The following is an 18,039-nucleotide window of genomic DNA, read 5'->3' on the forward strand; positions in this document are numbered from 1 at the left end:
CAGCCGTGCAGCTTGTACTCATGTGAGGTCCCCCGTGTCTTCCCGACTTGCAGGACTATCGCAACGCTCAAGGAGCTGCAAACATGCTACTGCAGTTGGATAGTTAATGTGCGATCGTGGATAAGAGAAAGAAGGAAACAGAGAAAATAAGCAGTACAGCGCCTCACAAGACACTGTCTTTATTCTGCTTCGCTCAAAGAACGAAATCAAGAGCTTTTAGATAGAAGTAAAAATGTGCCTTATCGTGCAGCCACACTTTTTTTGTGTGCTTGCACGCCTTAACCGATTCAGATGATGACAAATTGAGTTCTCACCTTCGTTCAGCGTACAGGGGCAACATTGTCGGCGGGTAGCCGGATAGTGTAGTTTGCACTCCGATGATGACTCCGAAGATGACTACCGCAGCGAAAGCGGCCATACCACCGAAGGCTGGTCGCCTGTAGGGTCAGGAAATATGGAAGTTGAAACTTACGCAAGAAATAGAGAGCATTTTGGCTAAAATCCTAATGTTGTTACGGTGTGTGGCCGAGATTCTGGAAGACGACGAGGGTGTTTTGGGCGCTGTGTCCAACAACGACGACACTGAAGCTTAAGCTGTTGTCTTAGTGTGCTCTGGTGTTGCAGCTGTGGATGGGGATGTTTCTAGTGGCATACTTAAAAAAATCAACCTGGCGGCCACTTCGGAGCTTCAGGTTGTGATCCCTGGATAGTTTCACCCGGCACACTCACCAAACACTTACGGGACGTTCCCGAGCGGTATAAGGCTCTCGGAGCACCTTGGAGCACGTCAGGAGCACCTCCGGAACACCAGAGCAAACCAACCTAGCAGCTTAAGATTCAGTGTCGTCGTCGTTCGACACAGCGCCCAAAACATTCTCGTCGTCTTCCAGCATCTCGGCTGCACACCGTACAATATAATGCGAAAGTGGTGTTGGACAAAATTTGCCCTTTTGCCGCCTAACTTTTGTGTTGTTGACTTAAATGATTTTCACATTTGTCGCAAATTAAGTCTCTTAATCGGCTGGGCGAGTACAGCGCCACGCTTTTCTACTTGTCGTTGCCTCGGCGACTAATCACAGCTGCCGCAGAAGCAAGATCAGATTTTGCTCGAGGTATAAATGACCTCCAGATTAGTTCCTTCGCACTAATAATAACCTTAATTGGCGAATAAAATGCCTGGCTCGCAAAGTGTTCCATAATTATCTATTTGATTATTTATACGTACTGAGAAAAACTGCAGTACATTCCGCGCAAAATTATAACACGAGCGGTATGACTACAAAATCAAATCACACCAAAACATACAATAGGCTGACTTACAGGTATAAGAAATTGACAAAGAGCGCTTCACTAACTATAACCTAGCATAGAAGGGTGGAAATCTTTGCAGAAAGATCCTCTGCTTCCCTGTAGCGATACTGAACGCTTTCAAAGCTTGCGTGCACCATTTGAAATATGCATGACGGTAATGAATAATTGAATAAACAGACTATATGCGGAAACATAATTACCGTTGGAATAGCGCAACGTTGTTCTTTCCCAAAGTGATCGCACAAAGAAAGCGTTGAAATAAAAGTAGTAGCTTACCTCATCAAAAGAAAGACGATCAAAAAGAGGGCGCAGTGCAGTTGCCAGTCTGCACTAATGTACCACAAGCTGGGTATGCACTGTAAAGAAACGGAAATAAAGCCGCGTTAAGTAGAAGGACCTCTTCGTGAGGCCGCTTGCACGAATAATGCGCTAACACTAGGGAGTCTGCATGTTAGGTCATGCATTATAGGACCCGTAGCTAACGCGTCCTCGATAACGAAAGGGGTTATCTATAAGACAAGGATACAGTCACTGCTGCCAGCACGTGATTCTGTTCTATTCATATATTTGGTGTCCGCACTCCTCATTTGTTCTTTGTCCGTGGAACATTCACAGTTCACTCGGCCAATTGTCACACGTGTTTAGTCACCATGCGCTCGGAGTGGACAAAGTTGTTGACGTTGAGCAGCACGGCCCACCAGTTGCGGCGACAGGCAGCCACCTCGGGCATGATCTTCTCCTTCCAGATGGGGCCAGAGCCGAGCAGAGGCACCAGGGTGAAGAAGCACAGGAGCACCATACAGCCTGGGGTCAGTCTGGCCACAAGAGGAGAGGGGCGGAAAGAGAAATGGCAACCAAGTATGATCATGCTTCTCACAGCGGCAGCTCTGTTTCCGACTTATACAAATTTGACCAGTTGGCAGGGTCTACGCTGACTCGCGATCAGCACCAGCGCGGACATAGCAAAGCTCTCGGCAAGACCCGTGGAGTTGTCTACACTTTGCGCCGCCCCGTCTTTCTAGCTGTTGCTTGCATCTGCGAGTGCCGATGTTCCGACTCTGGCGTCTGGCTGCGTAGTGCTCTTTTCCCCAATCACGATCCACAGAGAGAATATGCAGGATTACAGGAGTTCTGTACAGTGTGCGGACACATGCGCTATGCGATCTCGGTAATAAAACTGCGTTAATGTTGTACTTGCTACAGGTGACAACAGTCGAGCGATGTTTCTGAAAAACATGTGTTTGCTTTTTCTTCTTTGCTAGCCCTAAAAAGTCCCTGTTGTCGATGCAGTCTCTGAGCCAGCCTAGACATCAATAATGCTAATTATTACCATGTAGGAATGATTTATTTCATTTAGCGTGCTATCTTTAGATACCAAGTCGCCAAGCCTTGACAATGAAGAGGAGTACCTGCCGATAGTAGAGCGGTAGTAATATTGTAAATAAAATATAATGCGCAAGTGGCACCCGTATTGAACACATGACATAAAAGGAAAAAAAAAAATTGGTGGTGGCTTAGCTTGGTTAAACCTGGATATCAGAAGCGAAAAGCTTTTGGCGATGCCATGGCTTAGCTTGTGGTTCCTTGGCGTAGTTGTGGCTTACCTTGTTGTTCACGGTTGCACCTTATAGATATTCCATGGCTTACCATCACGGTGAAACATTGATACAACCGTACATCACATAAGATTAAACTTTATTCCGATTCCACATCATCGTCACCGGTACACTTCTGTATAGACATGAACACAGCCCGGTGAAAGCGCGCGGCAGCGGCGGCTCCGACCACCTGCGCCTCTCCAGTGACGTCACGTAGTTTGCGCATGCGTAGCTGTGGCTTTTATTGCGAAAGCAATCCTACGCCAGGTCTAACCGCTCGTCGCTATGTGCCGTGTCCGTACCCGTGTCCATGACTGTTGTCCCCTGGCAGGATCTGCCAACTTGGGTCTCTCGTTTCACATGGGACGGTTATGTCAGACTCAGCCTGCCAGTACCTTGCATTCACGTTACTTTTGTAGGCCACTAAGGCACGTTCATACGGCTTGATTAAAGCGGGGCTTTATATGTGTTTCTAACGACGGAGCACACGCCAGACTCGGAGTTGACTAGCCTAGCGGAGCTTGTCGCTTCAAGAAATTTCGACGGTTACGTTACTTTCTAATGAGAAATTTGAGCGCAGCTCATCAGCTGTTTGAGCTTTTCGATTGATTGAGGTATGCGTTTCGGCTCGGGCGGTGCACATATCGAGATCCGCCAACACCGAACCGGCGCTATGACTGACGCCGCACAGGGATGGCATTGGAGGAGGAGCGAAGAGAGCAATTACGTTATCGGGAAGTCGCGGGAGGCAGTGCGCGGGCCCATAAAAACGTTGCGCGGCAGATATATCACGGTGACGAACGGAGGCAGCGGGAGCGCGCGCTGCACCGGGGAGCTGGTTAGGAGGGTCAATGGCGATGACGACGCGAAACGCAGGAACGGGCGCTAAAGAGCAACACTCTAAAAAGGGGAATGCTCAAGTTTCGCCTTCAGAGCAGACGCAATAGCGTGATTAACACCACCTCTACATTCCGCGAATTTCCTTTGTAAAATGCCAGCCGTTCATTAGCAATAGTTTTACGGCACTACACTAAAGGTTCACCTTTACTTGAAAGAAGCAACGTGGTTCTGCGGTGTATCGGTTGGGTTCTCGCTACGCAATCTCAAGAGCCGGAGTTCGATTCCTCGAGCGTTAGCAAGAATTTCTATATATTTCTCTGCTTTGAAGACAGGATTTATTGACTTGATGCGAAGCTAACGTTGTCAGTACTTCAGATGAAGCAGAGGATGACCACCAGCCTCAGGCCACTTCTTCAGTGCGAGAGAAAAAGGCGCCGCAGACCAGCGATGGCGATCGAGATGCCACAAAGAGATACCACGGCCATGAGTGGTCTTCGTCTTCCTTACACCTTGTCGATTTTTCGCGCTACAGCAACGGAGAACAATAGCAGCGACTTAATAATACGCTCTGAGGGGCTAGTTGGTGCATGATTTCAAAAAAAAAAAAAAAACTATGTGCAAAAACAGACGACACGGAAGGAAGAAAGACGAACACGTGTTCGTCTTTCTTCCTTCCGTGTCGTCTGTTTTTACGCAGTTTTTTTAGTCGATATTTATTGCCTCAGGGCATCAGTAGGTTATGAGATGAAGGATGAATAAACGATTAAATGAATGGAAAAAGGTTGGCTGATTTTATGAAGTCCAGAAGTGAGCGATGATGAGGTCCCTGCGTCCAAGTGACGTATGAGGCAGGATTGGTTGTTGAAAGGCCAGCTATGCTCAGGTGCCGGATTCGTGTTGGCTTGAGTGCTGGACAGTCCCACAGCAAGTGGTGGATGTCGGCCTCGACATCTTCGTTGTTACAGATCGGGCATCCTGGGCGAGGATATAAGGGTTGGAAGTATGCCCACGTCCTAGTTACAGCTGGTGTAAGGGCAACACCGACCCGGATCCCTAAGCGCAACCTCCTCTGCACGGGTGAGACCGCGGGGAAGGGATATCGCACACGGAGGGATAAGTGCACGTGTGCGGCGCCGGAGGTGCTCCTTTCTTGACAAAAGGAGGGTAGCGTCGTCGACTTCGAGAAGCCGTGGGATTGATGCGTCTTGGTTCACGAGGCGGGTTGCAAAATCAGCTTGACTTTGGGAAGGCAGCAGATCCCGTGGGACCCACTCAATGCGTATTGATTGTGGGATGCGCGCCGCAAGCTGGTGGATGTCCTGGCAAATATTAGGGCAGCGGCTGACAGTTTTTTTTCTTAATAGCACCGACACCAGGGCCCGCTTGCACAAAACAATCTTAAGACTGTCTTAGCTAAGACCAGACTTAACTGGAGTCTAAAGAATAGGCCACTAGCATGGACGCTTAAGACTGGAGTCAAGACTGGGCTTCAGTCCTGACTTGAATAAGTCGCTTGTATGATTACGACTATAATGCTGTCTTGGTTAAGACACAAGGACGCCAGGTGTCTAAGTAGAGAAATTAGGGAAATACAGGGATGCGCTGGCACTGTCCCTGCTGTAAGACGTACACATTCCGTCAATTTTGCGTTGTGTAAAATCCGTGCCATTGCTTTTTGCGACTTAAGATTGTGTTACGAGAAAAAATGCCCCAAGTGGTTGCTGAGGCCGTTCTGGGAAGCCACTCTGGTGAACATGAACCCGAAGCGTTCGACGTTCGGAACACGAGCCGTCTTAAATAAGCTTGGTCTTTCTAAAGACACCATTTAAGTCTGGACTTAGCTCGGACTTTATCGTGCAAGCCGGCCCAGCTTTTCTGCGACACGGGGCACTTCGCGCTATCGCGTTGGAAGAAAATTTGTAGAGCTAAGCCTAGTGGCTTCACACGCTATCAGTGAGAGCTGAATCGCATTGGTGGCTCAGGGCCTCGTTCAGACGCTGAAACAGGCAGTCGTCCGTACGACGCGAAAATGGGCCAAAATGCATCTGTGAGACGCCTAAGGGGCCCTACGAGACGACACTGGCGACCCAACCGGCGATCTGCTCGGGAAAACAAAGAACTGCTGCTACAATTGAAAGAAGCAAAATAGGGGGGGGGGGGGGGGAGGCACCTAATCTCTGCCTTTCAGTGTATGACACGATAGCGTATGCCGGTTGATTCTGATATCACCCTCCCATATGAAAGGAGAGGCCCGAGTTGGCAGCGTCTGCCAAAGGTAATGTCAGGCACGTTCATCCAGTGCTTGGCCATGTCAGTTGCCAGCTACCGCCTGCCAGCGCCATGCTCGTGATGTTTCGCGCACGACGCCAAAGCTGGCGCCAGCGAACGCCAGCCAATGTCGGATTTCCGGTGAATGGGGCCTTTAACGCTATCGCATTAAAAGCAGAGGGAAGTGCACAAGCTTGTCGGCTGGTCACAACTGGGCCAGTGCCACTACCGCATGCACGCATATAATGCAGTTGCTTGAAATGAAGTGAAAGAAAATACTGAAAAATGTGCGTTCCAGCAACTGCGGTCGCCGGAAACACGGCACGGCCTACTTCAGCAGCAGATACCCCTCCTGGCCGTAAAGAGGCGATTTTACACAATGCCTTAAAAACAACAAAAGCAGAAAAGGTGCGCAGGTCCCGCGAGTCATTTGCTTTTAAATATGAAGATCGTCTTGATGAAAATGAAAGAATGACAGCAAGACAGGTTGTTGTAAAATAAGTTTCCGTTATGTCGAAGTCTTTTATTCGCATATTATGGGTAATTAGCCTAAAGATAAAGCCACTGACTGAGCGCTCTGTTCGGCGGAAAGGGGTTTCTAGTTAACCATTACTATCTACTGAGGCTTCGAAGCTGTAGGATGCTGGCACCTGAAACTGTACGCATAGCCAGACCCAGCTAAGCATCTCAGAACTCATGTATAGCAGCTATGGGGGCTAAAAAAGCAGCAGCTTGAACATGTGTCTTCAGAATAAAAATAATAAAAATTTTAGGTTTGTGTTTGTTAGTAGGGTTTACGTCCGAAAGCGACTTAGACTATTCTGAACGTCGTAGTGGAGGGCTCCAGAAACTTCGACCACCTGGGGTTCTCAACGTGCACTGACTTCGCAAAGCACACGGGCGCCTGGCTTTTCGCCTCCATCGAAAAACGGCCGCCGGGGCCAAAGTTCAATCCCGCATCCTTGGGAAAAGAAGTCGAGCGCCTTAACTAGCGCAACTCAGCAGCGCCGAAATAAAGTCTTTAAAGCTGCGCGTAGTGTTATGCTTTTGTAGACTACATGAGCCGTGAATTTCAACGTTGCATTTGACAAGCCAGAGGCGAAATGTGTGCGTAAAAACAATTCTAAATTGGATCTTACCTGAGGTACCGGTAGAGGAAGATGCCGAATGTCTGTTTCTTTACATTCTTCTTGTCAAGATTCCTCAGCACGTTCATAGCTAAAAGGAGGCCACTGGACAGGATGATAAAAGCATCTCAGTAGAGAGCAAGCGGGAGAATACAATAATGCGCGAAGTCACAAGTACGTTCAAATACCTTAGAAAGAAGAAAGTGTCCACGGCAAGGAGTCCATTGACGACCACTTGAAAGAAAAAGGACTCAACAGCAGGTATTAGGAATTTGAGGCCGCCTGTCGAGAGTATATAAACAAAAGGGAAGAAACAAAATAGCCTTATTTTAAAAGTTACGAATTAATTTAACTGTATAATTTTTGTATATAATCATACTCGTTATTTTCCACATTGTGCACATAATTTTGCGTGGAATTGACAAGATTGCCAGCTGTACTCTTGCACACGTGTGATTTAGTGAGATTTTGGTCCCGACAGGACAAAGTGAATTAGCTTAACGTACAATCCGCAGCGGACTTGCGCTAGTATTTCTCTCTGTTGCCAGTCTGGGCATGCTCTAAAAAAAAACCCACACCCGGGAAAATACGTCGACTTGTGTATTGTGCGTTTAAGAGCACATATATCAATGCTGCGTTTTTAATTTTTAAACGTTTAAAAAGCATGCAAGGAGGGGGCCTATCTCATACCCAGTAAGTCGTGCTGATTAATTCCTGCGGGGAGGAGCTCGTGTATACGAGCTAGGCGAAGGCCATCAGTTCACGATGCGCGACGCCGCGGACATGCAGCCTGAGCAGCTATCGGCATCCAAGGCTGGGTTGTACCTACGCACTGCTTGGAATTCGACGTTGAGGTATGTCTGCGACAGCACCACCCAAAACATGGTGATGACCCGGACGCCATGCAGGCAGTGCATCGCCGACGGCACGTCCTCGGTCGTCAGCAGCTGCTTCAAGTTGCGGAAGACCCCGAATGTGGCCAGCACACTCCTGTCCGCTTCTGAGTTTGGAGGAGAAAAGTTGAGGACAAGCGAATTTCGTCCTTAGAGGAGACACACAAATTTATTCCAAGCGGAATTTATATATAGACAGCACACAAAAATAGAACTGTGTAGGGAAATATCATCGACGCAGTCTTAGAACCATTGTATGTTGGGCCCAAAGGTAAAATGTGCGTGGCCGCACGAAGGGCCGAACAAAACAAACGTCCCCACTTGTACGCAAGGCTACCTGCAGCTTTATAATAATACAGGGATGCAAAAAAGCGGCTTATTTCACTGGGCAGAGCAGATGCAAACTTGAAATGAATTGCAGGGAAAGCGCAGCGCATCGAGGACGACTCATAGATGATGGTACCAGTGTAGCGTGGAGACTGGCTGCTGAATGTGTCCAGCCGCTTGTTCTCCGATCTAGGCAGCGCGCGCGATCTCCCTAACTGCTTCCGTGGTTCGAAGAACCTCCGTTATGGCCTGATTTGCTTACGCGAACAGCGTGTTCGGCTTCCACCACCGCTTTAAGGGCTTTATGTGTTGCTACTTTCAGCCGGTCCTGCTGTTTGTGATGGGCGGCGCACTTCGCGTTCCTCGCTAATTTCATTGCTAGACGCACTGTTACGCTCGCCGGCATGTGCGGCAACCTTAGCCTCCTCTTAACCTTCCTGCACGGCTCCTTATAAAACAGCCATTGGTGTCACTATCAAACCTTCCTATATCTTCAGTCATGCGGCTCATTTGCAACGCGCTGGGCTTTAGGGGCTTCGATCATGCCTGCGGTATTCGATGTCACCATCCAATCGCATAATCATGCGGAAGGTGCGAGGTTCGAGTGCCTCTCGGCAGCCACCAGCGATGCAATGTGTACAACGTTCTTTGCCTGGCCTGGTGAGACCGCGGTTTATGTGGGGCGAATTGCTTGGAAAATGACCTATGGTCCCAGCTTGTGCAATGGAAATACATTTTTCCATTCCGCTCTTTGGTTAAAGCTGCCCATGTATGATTGGAACTCATCGTCCTCATTATTATTCAAACTCATATCCGTATAGCGTGTGTGGTGTAAGAGGCCGTGATGGTGAGGCCGAGCCTTTTGCTATCATTCAAAACCACCGCGCGAAAGCATTTGGTAAATTGCGTCATATATTTTTATTTCAGCCTTGGGGCACCTCAACGTTTGTGACGTATTGTTTAGGGCATAAGACTATGACCTAAAGAGCGAACTGCATGGCTGATCGTAAGTCCACAGCGAACCTATCCCGTTTAGATCATCCTTGCGCCAGGGCTGTCCACTGCTGCCTTTTTTTTTTTCGCTTTCTATCCCTAGCCCCGATGTCTGAATATAATGAAAAACAGAACTATTCCTGGCTTCTCACAAGATCAATGTACTGAGATTGCGGCCAACGCTGATGACGCCGCCCTCTTTTGTACTTATAAAAAAAGGTTTGCTCTAGGCTTTGTATATACGTGTACTCTTCTGCGGCCCTTATTGCTTAGACGACTAGGGTACGAAACGAAGTAATTTTTGTGTGATTAGCCAGCAGTCGGAAGCCCTAGAATATCTCAGGATTCCTCTACATCAGCTTAGCAATAGGGGGGGCCCAGTGTAATCTGGAAACCTTGTCTGTGAAGCCATAAGCTAGGATGAGTCTGGAGTTCTCCATGTTAGCGCATGAACAAGCCTGCCGCATATTTTTGACTGCCAAGCTTATCTACATACTGCAAAAGCTCCAGTGTGCGTGTGCGAGCGCTGGATTGAATCGGTACGGTATTTAGTGGCGCTGTCGAAGGCCGCTGCGCTTAAAGTCACCCTAGAGAATTTTTTTGCTGCTTATATTCCAATGCAACAGTTATGCACTGGTGGTCATTCCGAGTATTTATGTCAAACTTATAATCTCTGAGAGAGCCCTTAATTTGGGAATAATTTTTTCAAAATGCTGCTCGCAAGCGATCAGGACGCCATCTCACCACGCGTTCATGCACCCCCGCTCCCCTCTCCCAACGTAGGTCGAGGAATCCGAGCGAGCATGCTCATTGGGCGCTCCAAGTGACGTTGACGTCACAGGTGCGGCAAGGTACAGTTCTACCCTATTTTCTTTAGTGTTAGGTACTAGCTAACACGTGTTGAGTAAATATATTAATAATAATAATAATGATCATGAGCTCATTTTTCTTAGATACAAGGAAAAGAGCAGCAGCAACAAAGCGACTTTGAAGATAAGCTTGACGGGACGGCTTCCCCTTTATTTTTTAAACATGCATGTGACAGCAGAGACACAAAGCCAAAAATGTTACACACGCACGCACGCACGCACGCACGCACGCACGCACACACACACACACACACACACACACACACACACACACACACACACACACACACACACACACACACACACACATACACACACACACACACACACACACACACACACACACACACACACACACACACACACACACACACACACACACACACACACACACACACACGCACGCACGCACGCACGCACACACACGCACGCACGCACATCTCAAGAGTAGCTTCGCTAGGTATCAAAGCGAATAGTGTCGTACTTCTTCTGAATGACTCGCAGATGGTCGGTCTTTGGATGACGTTGAGAACGATCTCGAGCAGCGTTCCAAGCAGCAGGACGGTTCCCAAGAGGCCGAACATGCATCTATAAAGAGTTCCAGGTGGTTGAAGGAGCCCGTAAGCAGGAAATAGAAAACATGCACAAACACAGCAAACTCATAGCCGCAATTCCTTAATATAGATACATAATTATATGTGAACTGAATTGTTTTCGGAAACACAAATATAAAATGGGGCTTCAGTAACGTTGTAACTTCACTCTCTCTCATCATCATCAGCAGCAGCAACATCAGCCCACTTCGGTCAACTCTTCATTTCCCAATTACGATCGGCTCCTGATGAAGCTTGTCGCTGCGACAAGGATAACCCGAGATGAATGGAAGATGCCTTTGTCCTCACAACGTTACCCGTGTAATGACGGTGGTGGCGACAAAGTAGGGGCGTTGCATTATGCCCTCCTTCTTCGCGAACCCCCGCAAGAGCTGTGCCTGAGTTTACGAAATTTGGACATTAATTACAATGAAATAAATACGCCATGGTATACTAGAAAAATGTTCTAGGTTGAAACATGTTTTCAGCTGAGTTGAATTTGAAAACATGTCCTGGCCAGTCCTACGAGTGAACATCGTGCAGCTATGGTAGCCAATAAGATGAGCAGGGACCTAGGGAGTACGCGGCGGTGACGTCATTGAAGGACAGATATTCGATCGCATGCTGTTGACAAAAATACGCTCTACCATGCATGGTGCTTCGCGTGCGAGGCCTCTATAGCGGATCGCACTGAACCCTGCCACACTTCCTGTAAGCGATTTATGCGCTGAGTCCGCTCCTTCTATAAATTATTCAAGCTAGCCAAAAAGAAGCGCACTCATCAGCAACCGAAAGAAACTGTAACTCCAGATGCGGAAGAAATGACGCACGTTTTTCGATGTGGAGACCCTTAGACGCCGGAAGGCGAGAAAGATTGGAAATTTATGACAGCCGTCACGGAATAGCTTTCCGCTGGTCTCATACCGATTTCCTCAACAAAGTTGCCGAACTTACCGCGAAAGCGCCCACGATCGCGAAAACGTTAGACTCATGAGCTCACCAATATAACCCACAGACTATGATATTCCCTGCCATCCTTCAATCACAGCTACTTTCCTGAAAGTAGGAATAAACTGCGGGTGATCATTACATAGATCTGCCGAGAAGAACTGCGTTTGCTTCTGCCAGCTTTGTGCAGCTGCAAGCAGCAGCGCTTATGAATGTTGCGCGGCAAGAAGTTTAGCAGGATTTGGGTGTTTAGGCGATGACTATTGGTTAGGGACTTCAAGCGATAACCTACGCCGCTACAGAGCGCACTCCTAAGCATAAAAAAAAAATGACCTCCACCAGCATCTCCACCAGGTGTAACATGGCAATGACGGCCCGCAGAAAGACAGAGAAAGGCTTCAAAAATAAACCTTAGCACTGGGCTACATTACGCCCACATACACACAAAAACTATCTTGACGACCGCCACTGGCTGCTGGTCTCAATTCAAAGCTGGCAACGAGTTTTCAAGCTATGAAGCGAAAATTAGCCACAACAATCTCAAATGACATAGAAGAAGTTGAGTCTTGCCGTGATCATAAGCGATAAATCTGGTCTCATCTCGAGGCGGAAGGTGAAAAAGCTACGGCTTGGGTGGTTTTTGAACATGAACAAACACAAACATTACAAAGCTTTGCCGCAATTGTATTTCCTGTAACCATGACGAGAGGTATCAAGAAATGAAATTGGCTGAAGGCAGGTTACAATGGGCCAGCAATTGATGTTCTTTAGAATTGCGCAAAATTACACTAGGGTCTGTAATTGCTTGGACAATGTGTTTTTCCTGAAAAACTCAAGGGAACACTCTCATCACCTTCTAGTCTTTCTTCCAGGCGGTTGTGACCAGTTGTGGAATCGCTAAGGAATTAAATAGGAAAATAATTGCTGCCTGTAGGCGTGGATCAAAGGTAGCTGCATTAATTCTGTGGTAGGTCTGAGGAAGCGCGAGATCGTTCAAGTGTCTTGGACCGCAGATGTGAATTGTAGCTTAAAAAATAAAAGCAACGGCAAAGTTTGGCAGCTTGCTTACATGGCGACTAGTTGTTCTTCAGTCAAGGTGACGATGCTCTTCGTTTCGCACTCGGCGACGCTGACTCCAAGCTTGAGGTTGGCGACTGCTGCTCATTTTGCATGGAAAGAAAATACAGTAGGAATTTAAGTTTTATTCTAGGCACTGACCTGTCTTCCTGACGCCACTTGAAAGCTGAAAACGTTACGGTAATTTGCCACCCGAGTTTTGTTGTTCATATCGAGAATAAAAAAAAAAAAATGTAAAACACTTTTTAGTTCAACCTCGATCCGAACCCAGGCATTATTGATCGCTTCAAAATAAGGGCAATCTTAACGGCTTTCTGAACTACATTTGAAACAGTTTCTTTGAATGTCAAAATAGTTCCTAAAAGGACCATAAACCGTTCTGACTTCAGCTTTATGAAAGTGGCGATCAGAATTGCTTCAATCTTCACTGAAGGATTACTGCACACGACGCTTCGTGTTTGTTCTCTTAAGCAAGCATCTTCTACAAAAGTGGAAAACATGTCTTCGTGCCTTCCATATGTACAAAGTGCCCCAAAAGTGAAGTGGAGCACGCGAGCGACGGAAAAAACTACTTTCCAGCGCACTCTATCAGGGGAAGCACGCGTAGACAGCGAGGACACAGCAGATGCATTGTGAAGCTTTGATGCTTGCCTTACCGTTGGCAACGGCGAGAACACGATCTCTATTTGTGTTCGTCAGGGGCGCTTTTAATGCTTCATGCAAGTGCCGCGATTCGGTGGCTGAATAATAACCGAACCATGGTGCCAACTATGGCGGGCACTCTGAACGTGGTAGCGTTCGTGAGGAAGCAGAACGCACGGGTCGCCACAGGCCAACTCTTTCTACACCACGCGCGACAACAAATCCCTGAATGAAGCTTTGAAAGATCCCCCTAGCGCAGTGAAGTAAGGAGCGCAGCTTCACCAACATCAGCGATAACGGGAGCATTAAAACTGCAGAATGGGTCTACCGGACTCTCGCTGTCTGCATTCCGAACCACTGTTAGCGCGCGCTGGGGTGCAGTTTGTAGAGCGCTCGCGGGCTGCGCTTTACTTTTGGGGCACCTGTATTCTTACAGCACGGAAAGTTTTTCTCGTAGTGTGGCTATACCTTTAGTTTGTGAATAAGAGTGGTCTAACGCAAAGTGTTCGCGCATTGCTCGAATTTCTGATAGCCCATCACAGTTTACATTACTGCCGTTTTTATTTAACATTTACAAAGGCAGCATCAATAGGCTGGTATCGCGAGGTGCTATGGCGGCGGTAGTCGTATCATCGCGCTGTGCGCCATCAGTGTGTTACATCTGCAGAATAAATAATTAACTGCTCAGTTTACGCTCGCGTAAATTCGAGAACAAAATGAAGCAACTAATATGTTTACCCTCCATGACTCGAAGGGACGACGGCAGCTGCAACGCGCCCGCCACCCGATAATAAAGCCGCCACCCTGAGGCCCCCGTGTGGCCAGCAGGTGAGCGACCGCAGGAGGTTCCGACGACGTCACCGACGCCATGTTTTCGCGTTAACATTGCATTACAAGAGACATCATCCGCAGTAGTGTGGGTTGCGCAGTTTGCCCGCACTACTGCCCCGGCTGCTGCCCAAGCAGCTCTGCCCAGGTGAGTTTGAGTGCTGGAGCACTCATGGCTGCCATGAGCTCGGGTACGTTGCAGCTACCACAGTCGCTTCCTTGCTTCACGGAGGAAAGCTTGCGTGTTCTAACTCTGCAGCGACAATCGTTCGTGCACAGATTGTGCTCCTAAACCTGGCTGCCTTTAGCCGTATTTTCTAATGTCTTGCCTTTTCCGAGCAATACGCTGATTACCAGTGTGCAGCAAGTGTAGTACATGGTATTAATATATGGTTTTGTTTAACATCTTAAAAGAGTACGCCCTTCGAGGCTGACCTTGAACAAACTGGACTCCCGGCAGGCTTGCGGCGGTTACTTCCGGTCGCCGCGCTCCACGACGGCACCGCGTTGTGTTGCAGTTACGGACTTTGCGACCCCGGTGAAACAAACGAGCAACAGTCATCCATTGAATATAGCAATGTGAAATTAATGACGAAAAATTGTCCTTCCGAGGCGGCAGGCCGTTCACATGGCATGAAAATCCGCGTATCTCTAAAATGAGGCACTGCTAGCAGGCGTGCACCACCGCTAATGTGCCCGGTCTTTTGTTTCCGCTTGAACTGCGTTTATGCGCATGATCACAGCAGGTGGCGCAAAATTTGCCATCCGTCGGACAGTCTAAGGACAAAAAGGCATGATTGCACACAACAAAAAGTGATGGAAGCTGACGCAATAAACTCTGTCAACAGGCCTTGACATAGCTCCCGTTTGATTACGCATTGCCAAAATACTCTTAGATGGGATGTTTACCGGTATACCCGTTCGGGGTGGGCACCTCCCACGAGTACAGAGCCACACTTCTCCCAATATCGGGCCGGAAGTTGACATCGAGCTGGCCTACGCGCGAGGGCTGAACCGGCGTTCTCACGTACTGTTAGTTAGCCACCTTATTAGCTAGGTAAGCTGGTACACAGGTAACGCTGATGCAACTGTGCCACACAAATCTTCATACCTCAAAAACCCAATTTGTAAGAATAGGTGGCGGACTTCTTCTGAAACAACTGATATACACTTCGTTCTGGCGCAATTAATGGCAGTTTGAGACAGTGGCGGTCCCGCCCATGCACAGACTTCTGTACCGAGTCCTTTCTTAAGCCCTATAAAAATAATTGATTCGTCAAAACCCTCCACTTCAGCCGCCCACGCTTAGACCGCAGCCATATCCGTCTGATTTGCCAATATGAACCCGCGCGGCTTTGCTTAACGCTCCCAACCGCAGGGCGTTGCGTGCGCGTTTGGACAGACTGGATCCCGTCTTCACGCTGCCCCGTCTCTCTAAAACCACGCACGCTTTGAAGAACACTGAGACAGCGTCAGCTATTCGGCACGCTGACGCACAAGAGTTTTCTTACGTGAGAATGATTCGAGGATATCCGGGCCTCTGCGCTAGCCAGTGGCAAGTGCCGGCGACAGGAAAGCCAAAGTACCGGCCTATAACAGCTTCGCGGAACCAAGAAATATAAAACAGCGTGCTAAACAGGACAACAACGCGTAGGCAATATACACGCGCTGACAGGTAACCGAATATTTACAAGTTCTCAAAGCAGGCTTCTTAAATAAAACGCCGCGTTAACAAGGCTCATCAATGAACAAATGGGGTGTCAGGCAGTGCCTTACATGAGAAGTGTGCCTCTATACACCTCCGAAGCACAGTTGCTAATAGCAAATATGTGTTGGTCAGATTTCCCTGCTTTGAGCGGTATTCTAGAGACTGGTGGTTGCATATTCTATATATTTGTAGTTATGACGTAGCAACTGCCACGAATCACCCCGCCAGTCGAGCTCTGTGCATTATGATCCTCCATGTATAGCTTCTCACAACTCGGCATGATACTAAATCGGTGCATTTGAACGCCCAATCGCTACAATGGCCACGGCATGCGCCCGTGGAGAGCTAGATTCTTACACTAACAATCTTCGCACTGTAATGCTTAACCAGCTGATTATTAATGGCAAAGGATACCCTTCAAAACGCTGACTAGAGGGTTGCCGTACAATATAAGGGGCGTGAATGTAGCGGTGACAGTTTCCTGAAACTACTACAGTCTTTCGGTCCATGAAAAGGGAATACTTTTAGAAAGCACACCGTGCGCGCATTCCACATTCACGCCGCTGCTTGTAAATGCTTTCTATGAAAACCTGTCTCATTCTGTACTGCGTTCATGCTGAACAAATAATTATTTTCGATGTTATCACGCCTGGCCTGAAGTAAATTGCTCCACCAATTTAAGTTGCCGATTAGACAGTACTCATTTATTTGACATATACCTATACTGCTGGATACTGACTTCTTTTGGCAGTATTCCATTATTTGATATACCTGGTAATTAAGTCTCCAAACTGCATTGCTGGCTGTGAGGACCACCGTAGTGGAGGACCCATAAATTTGGGATCCTGAAATATTTTTAGGAAACTTACCAAACACGCGTTTCCCCCCTTTTCACCTTTATCGAAGGCACAGCACCGAACCTACGACTCCGTACAAAAACTGCAAAACATGTTAGCCTCGAACATTTTCGGCATTTCGTTTTTTTTTTTTTTTTTTTTTTTTTAAGTTAGAATCTCCAGAAACGGCCATATTTTTTTATTGTTGTTAAATGTTTATCTGCCTCTTACCTCAGTGGCTGGGCAGACCACTCTAATCTTGCTTTCAAATTTAGTGTCTAGTCTGGTACTCAAGATTTTAAATATTGCGCAACAACTCTTACTTGCCTCACAAATCTGTACCCCTACACAAATATTTTCAGCAAACGGAATGGGTTATATGAGAGTGCGGCCTCAGGGCGACCAACCTGGATTGAGCATCTTGAACACGTCGTCTTTGCTGCACGTTGAAGGGACGCAGATGCCGACCCGAACTGCGATGGAGGTCTGCAGCCTTGTATAGGTAAGCAGCACATCCTTGTACACCTGCATTGGTAGTGAAGTGGTGCAGAACCCGGATTGGTGAGTGACATGACAGGCTGTTTCACGAAAATCTCATTAAAATGCGTTCATTTCTCATGCTCAAGCGTTCACATGCTATACCAAAACACGATGCACGTTGTCGACGCGGCAGGCTGTTGTCATGCCGCTTAAGCATGCTTCGTTTCTCATGTGCGTACTGCAGGTATACGGACCACTAGGTCGGCCACTCATCAACTTCACCTCTGCTGGACACGCTGTCTGAGACATTGAACTTGCGAAGAACAAATAATAAGTCAATATATATTTTTGGTACCCCAGCCGCAGGCTCCTACACACAATAAATGTTAAGGGTGAGTTAGGGGAGAGGTAAGTTAAGTGTCAGTATTCAAATGGGGGGGGGGGGGGGGGGGGGAGGCGAAATGATAAACCAGCTGTAAAGTGTACTTTCCGGGGTACTGCGCGGAGAGCTTGTACTCCCTTTACATCGTGGCGTAATTAATGGTATAAAATATGAACATCTACCTCATAAAATAAAAACAAAAATAGATGGGTTCAATGCTGCCGAACCGAATGTAAAGCGAAAGCATTAGCTGCGGGTGACCGAGCGTTCTTCTTTTTCTTTTTCTTCTTCTGCTTAAATAAGGCCATTGACACGGACA

The 18,039-nt window shown here is 47.7% G+C and overlaps 1 protein-coding gene across 1 annotated transcript in view; it reads right to left on the reverse strand.

Annotated features, from left to right (window-relative positions):
* Positions 1-18,039, reverse strand: part of LOC146183945 (nose resistant to fluoxetine protein 6-like) — a 213,659-nt gene that overhangs the window by 19,788 nt on the left and 175,832 nt on the right. Inside the window, exons 4-12 of the mRNA XM_084608773.1 lie at positions 17,266-17,383; positions 12,837-12,924; positions 10,711-10,814; positions 7,974-8,144; positions 7,333-7,426; positions 7,157-7,249; positions 1,961-2,126; positions 1,588-1,667; positions 315-437 (exon numbers count right to left, since the gene is read on the reverse strand). Coding sequence (XP_084464899.1) covers positions 315-437; positions 1,588-1,667; positions 1,961-2,126; positions 7,157-7,249; positions 7,333-7,426; positions 7,974-8,144; positions 10,711-10,814; positions 12,837-12,924; positions 17,266-17,383 — 1,037 coding nt within the window. The remainder of the gene's footprint in view (positions 1-314; positions 438-1,587; positions 1,668-1,960; positions 2,127-7,156; positions 7,250-7,332; positions 7,427-7,973; positions 8,145-10,710; positions 10,815-12,836; positions 12,925-17,265; positions 17,384-18,039) is intronic.

This window comes from Amblyomma maculatum, chromosome 7 (assembly GCF_055883805.1).
Source record: "Amblyomma maculatum isolate TAMU_Amacu chromosome 7, ASM5588380v1, whole genome shotgun sequence".
Classification (NCBI taxonomy): domain Eukaryota; kingdom Metazoa; phylum Arthropoda; class Arachnida; order Ixodida; family Ixodidae; genus Amblyomma; species Amblyomma maculatum.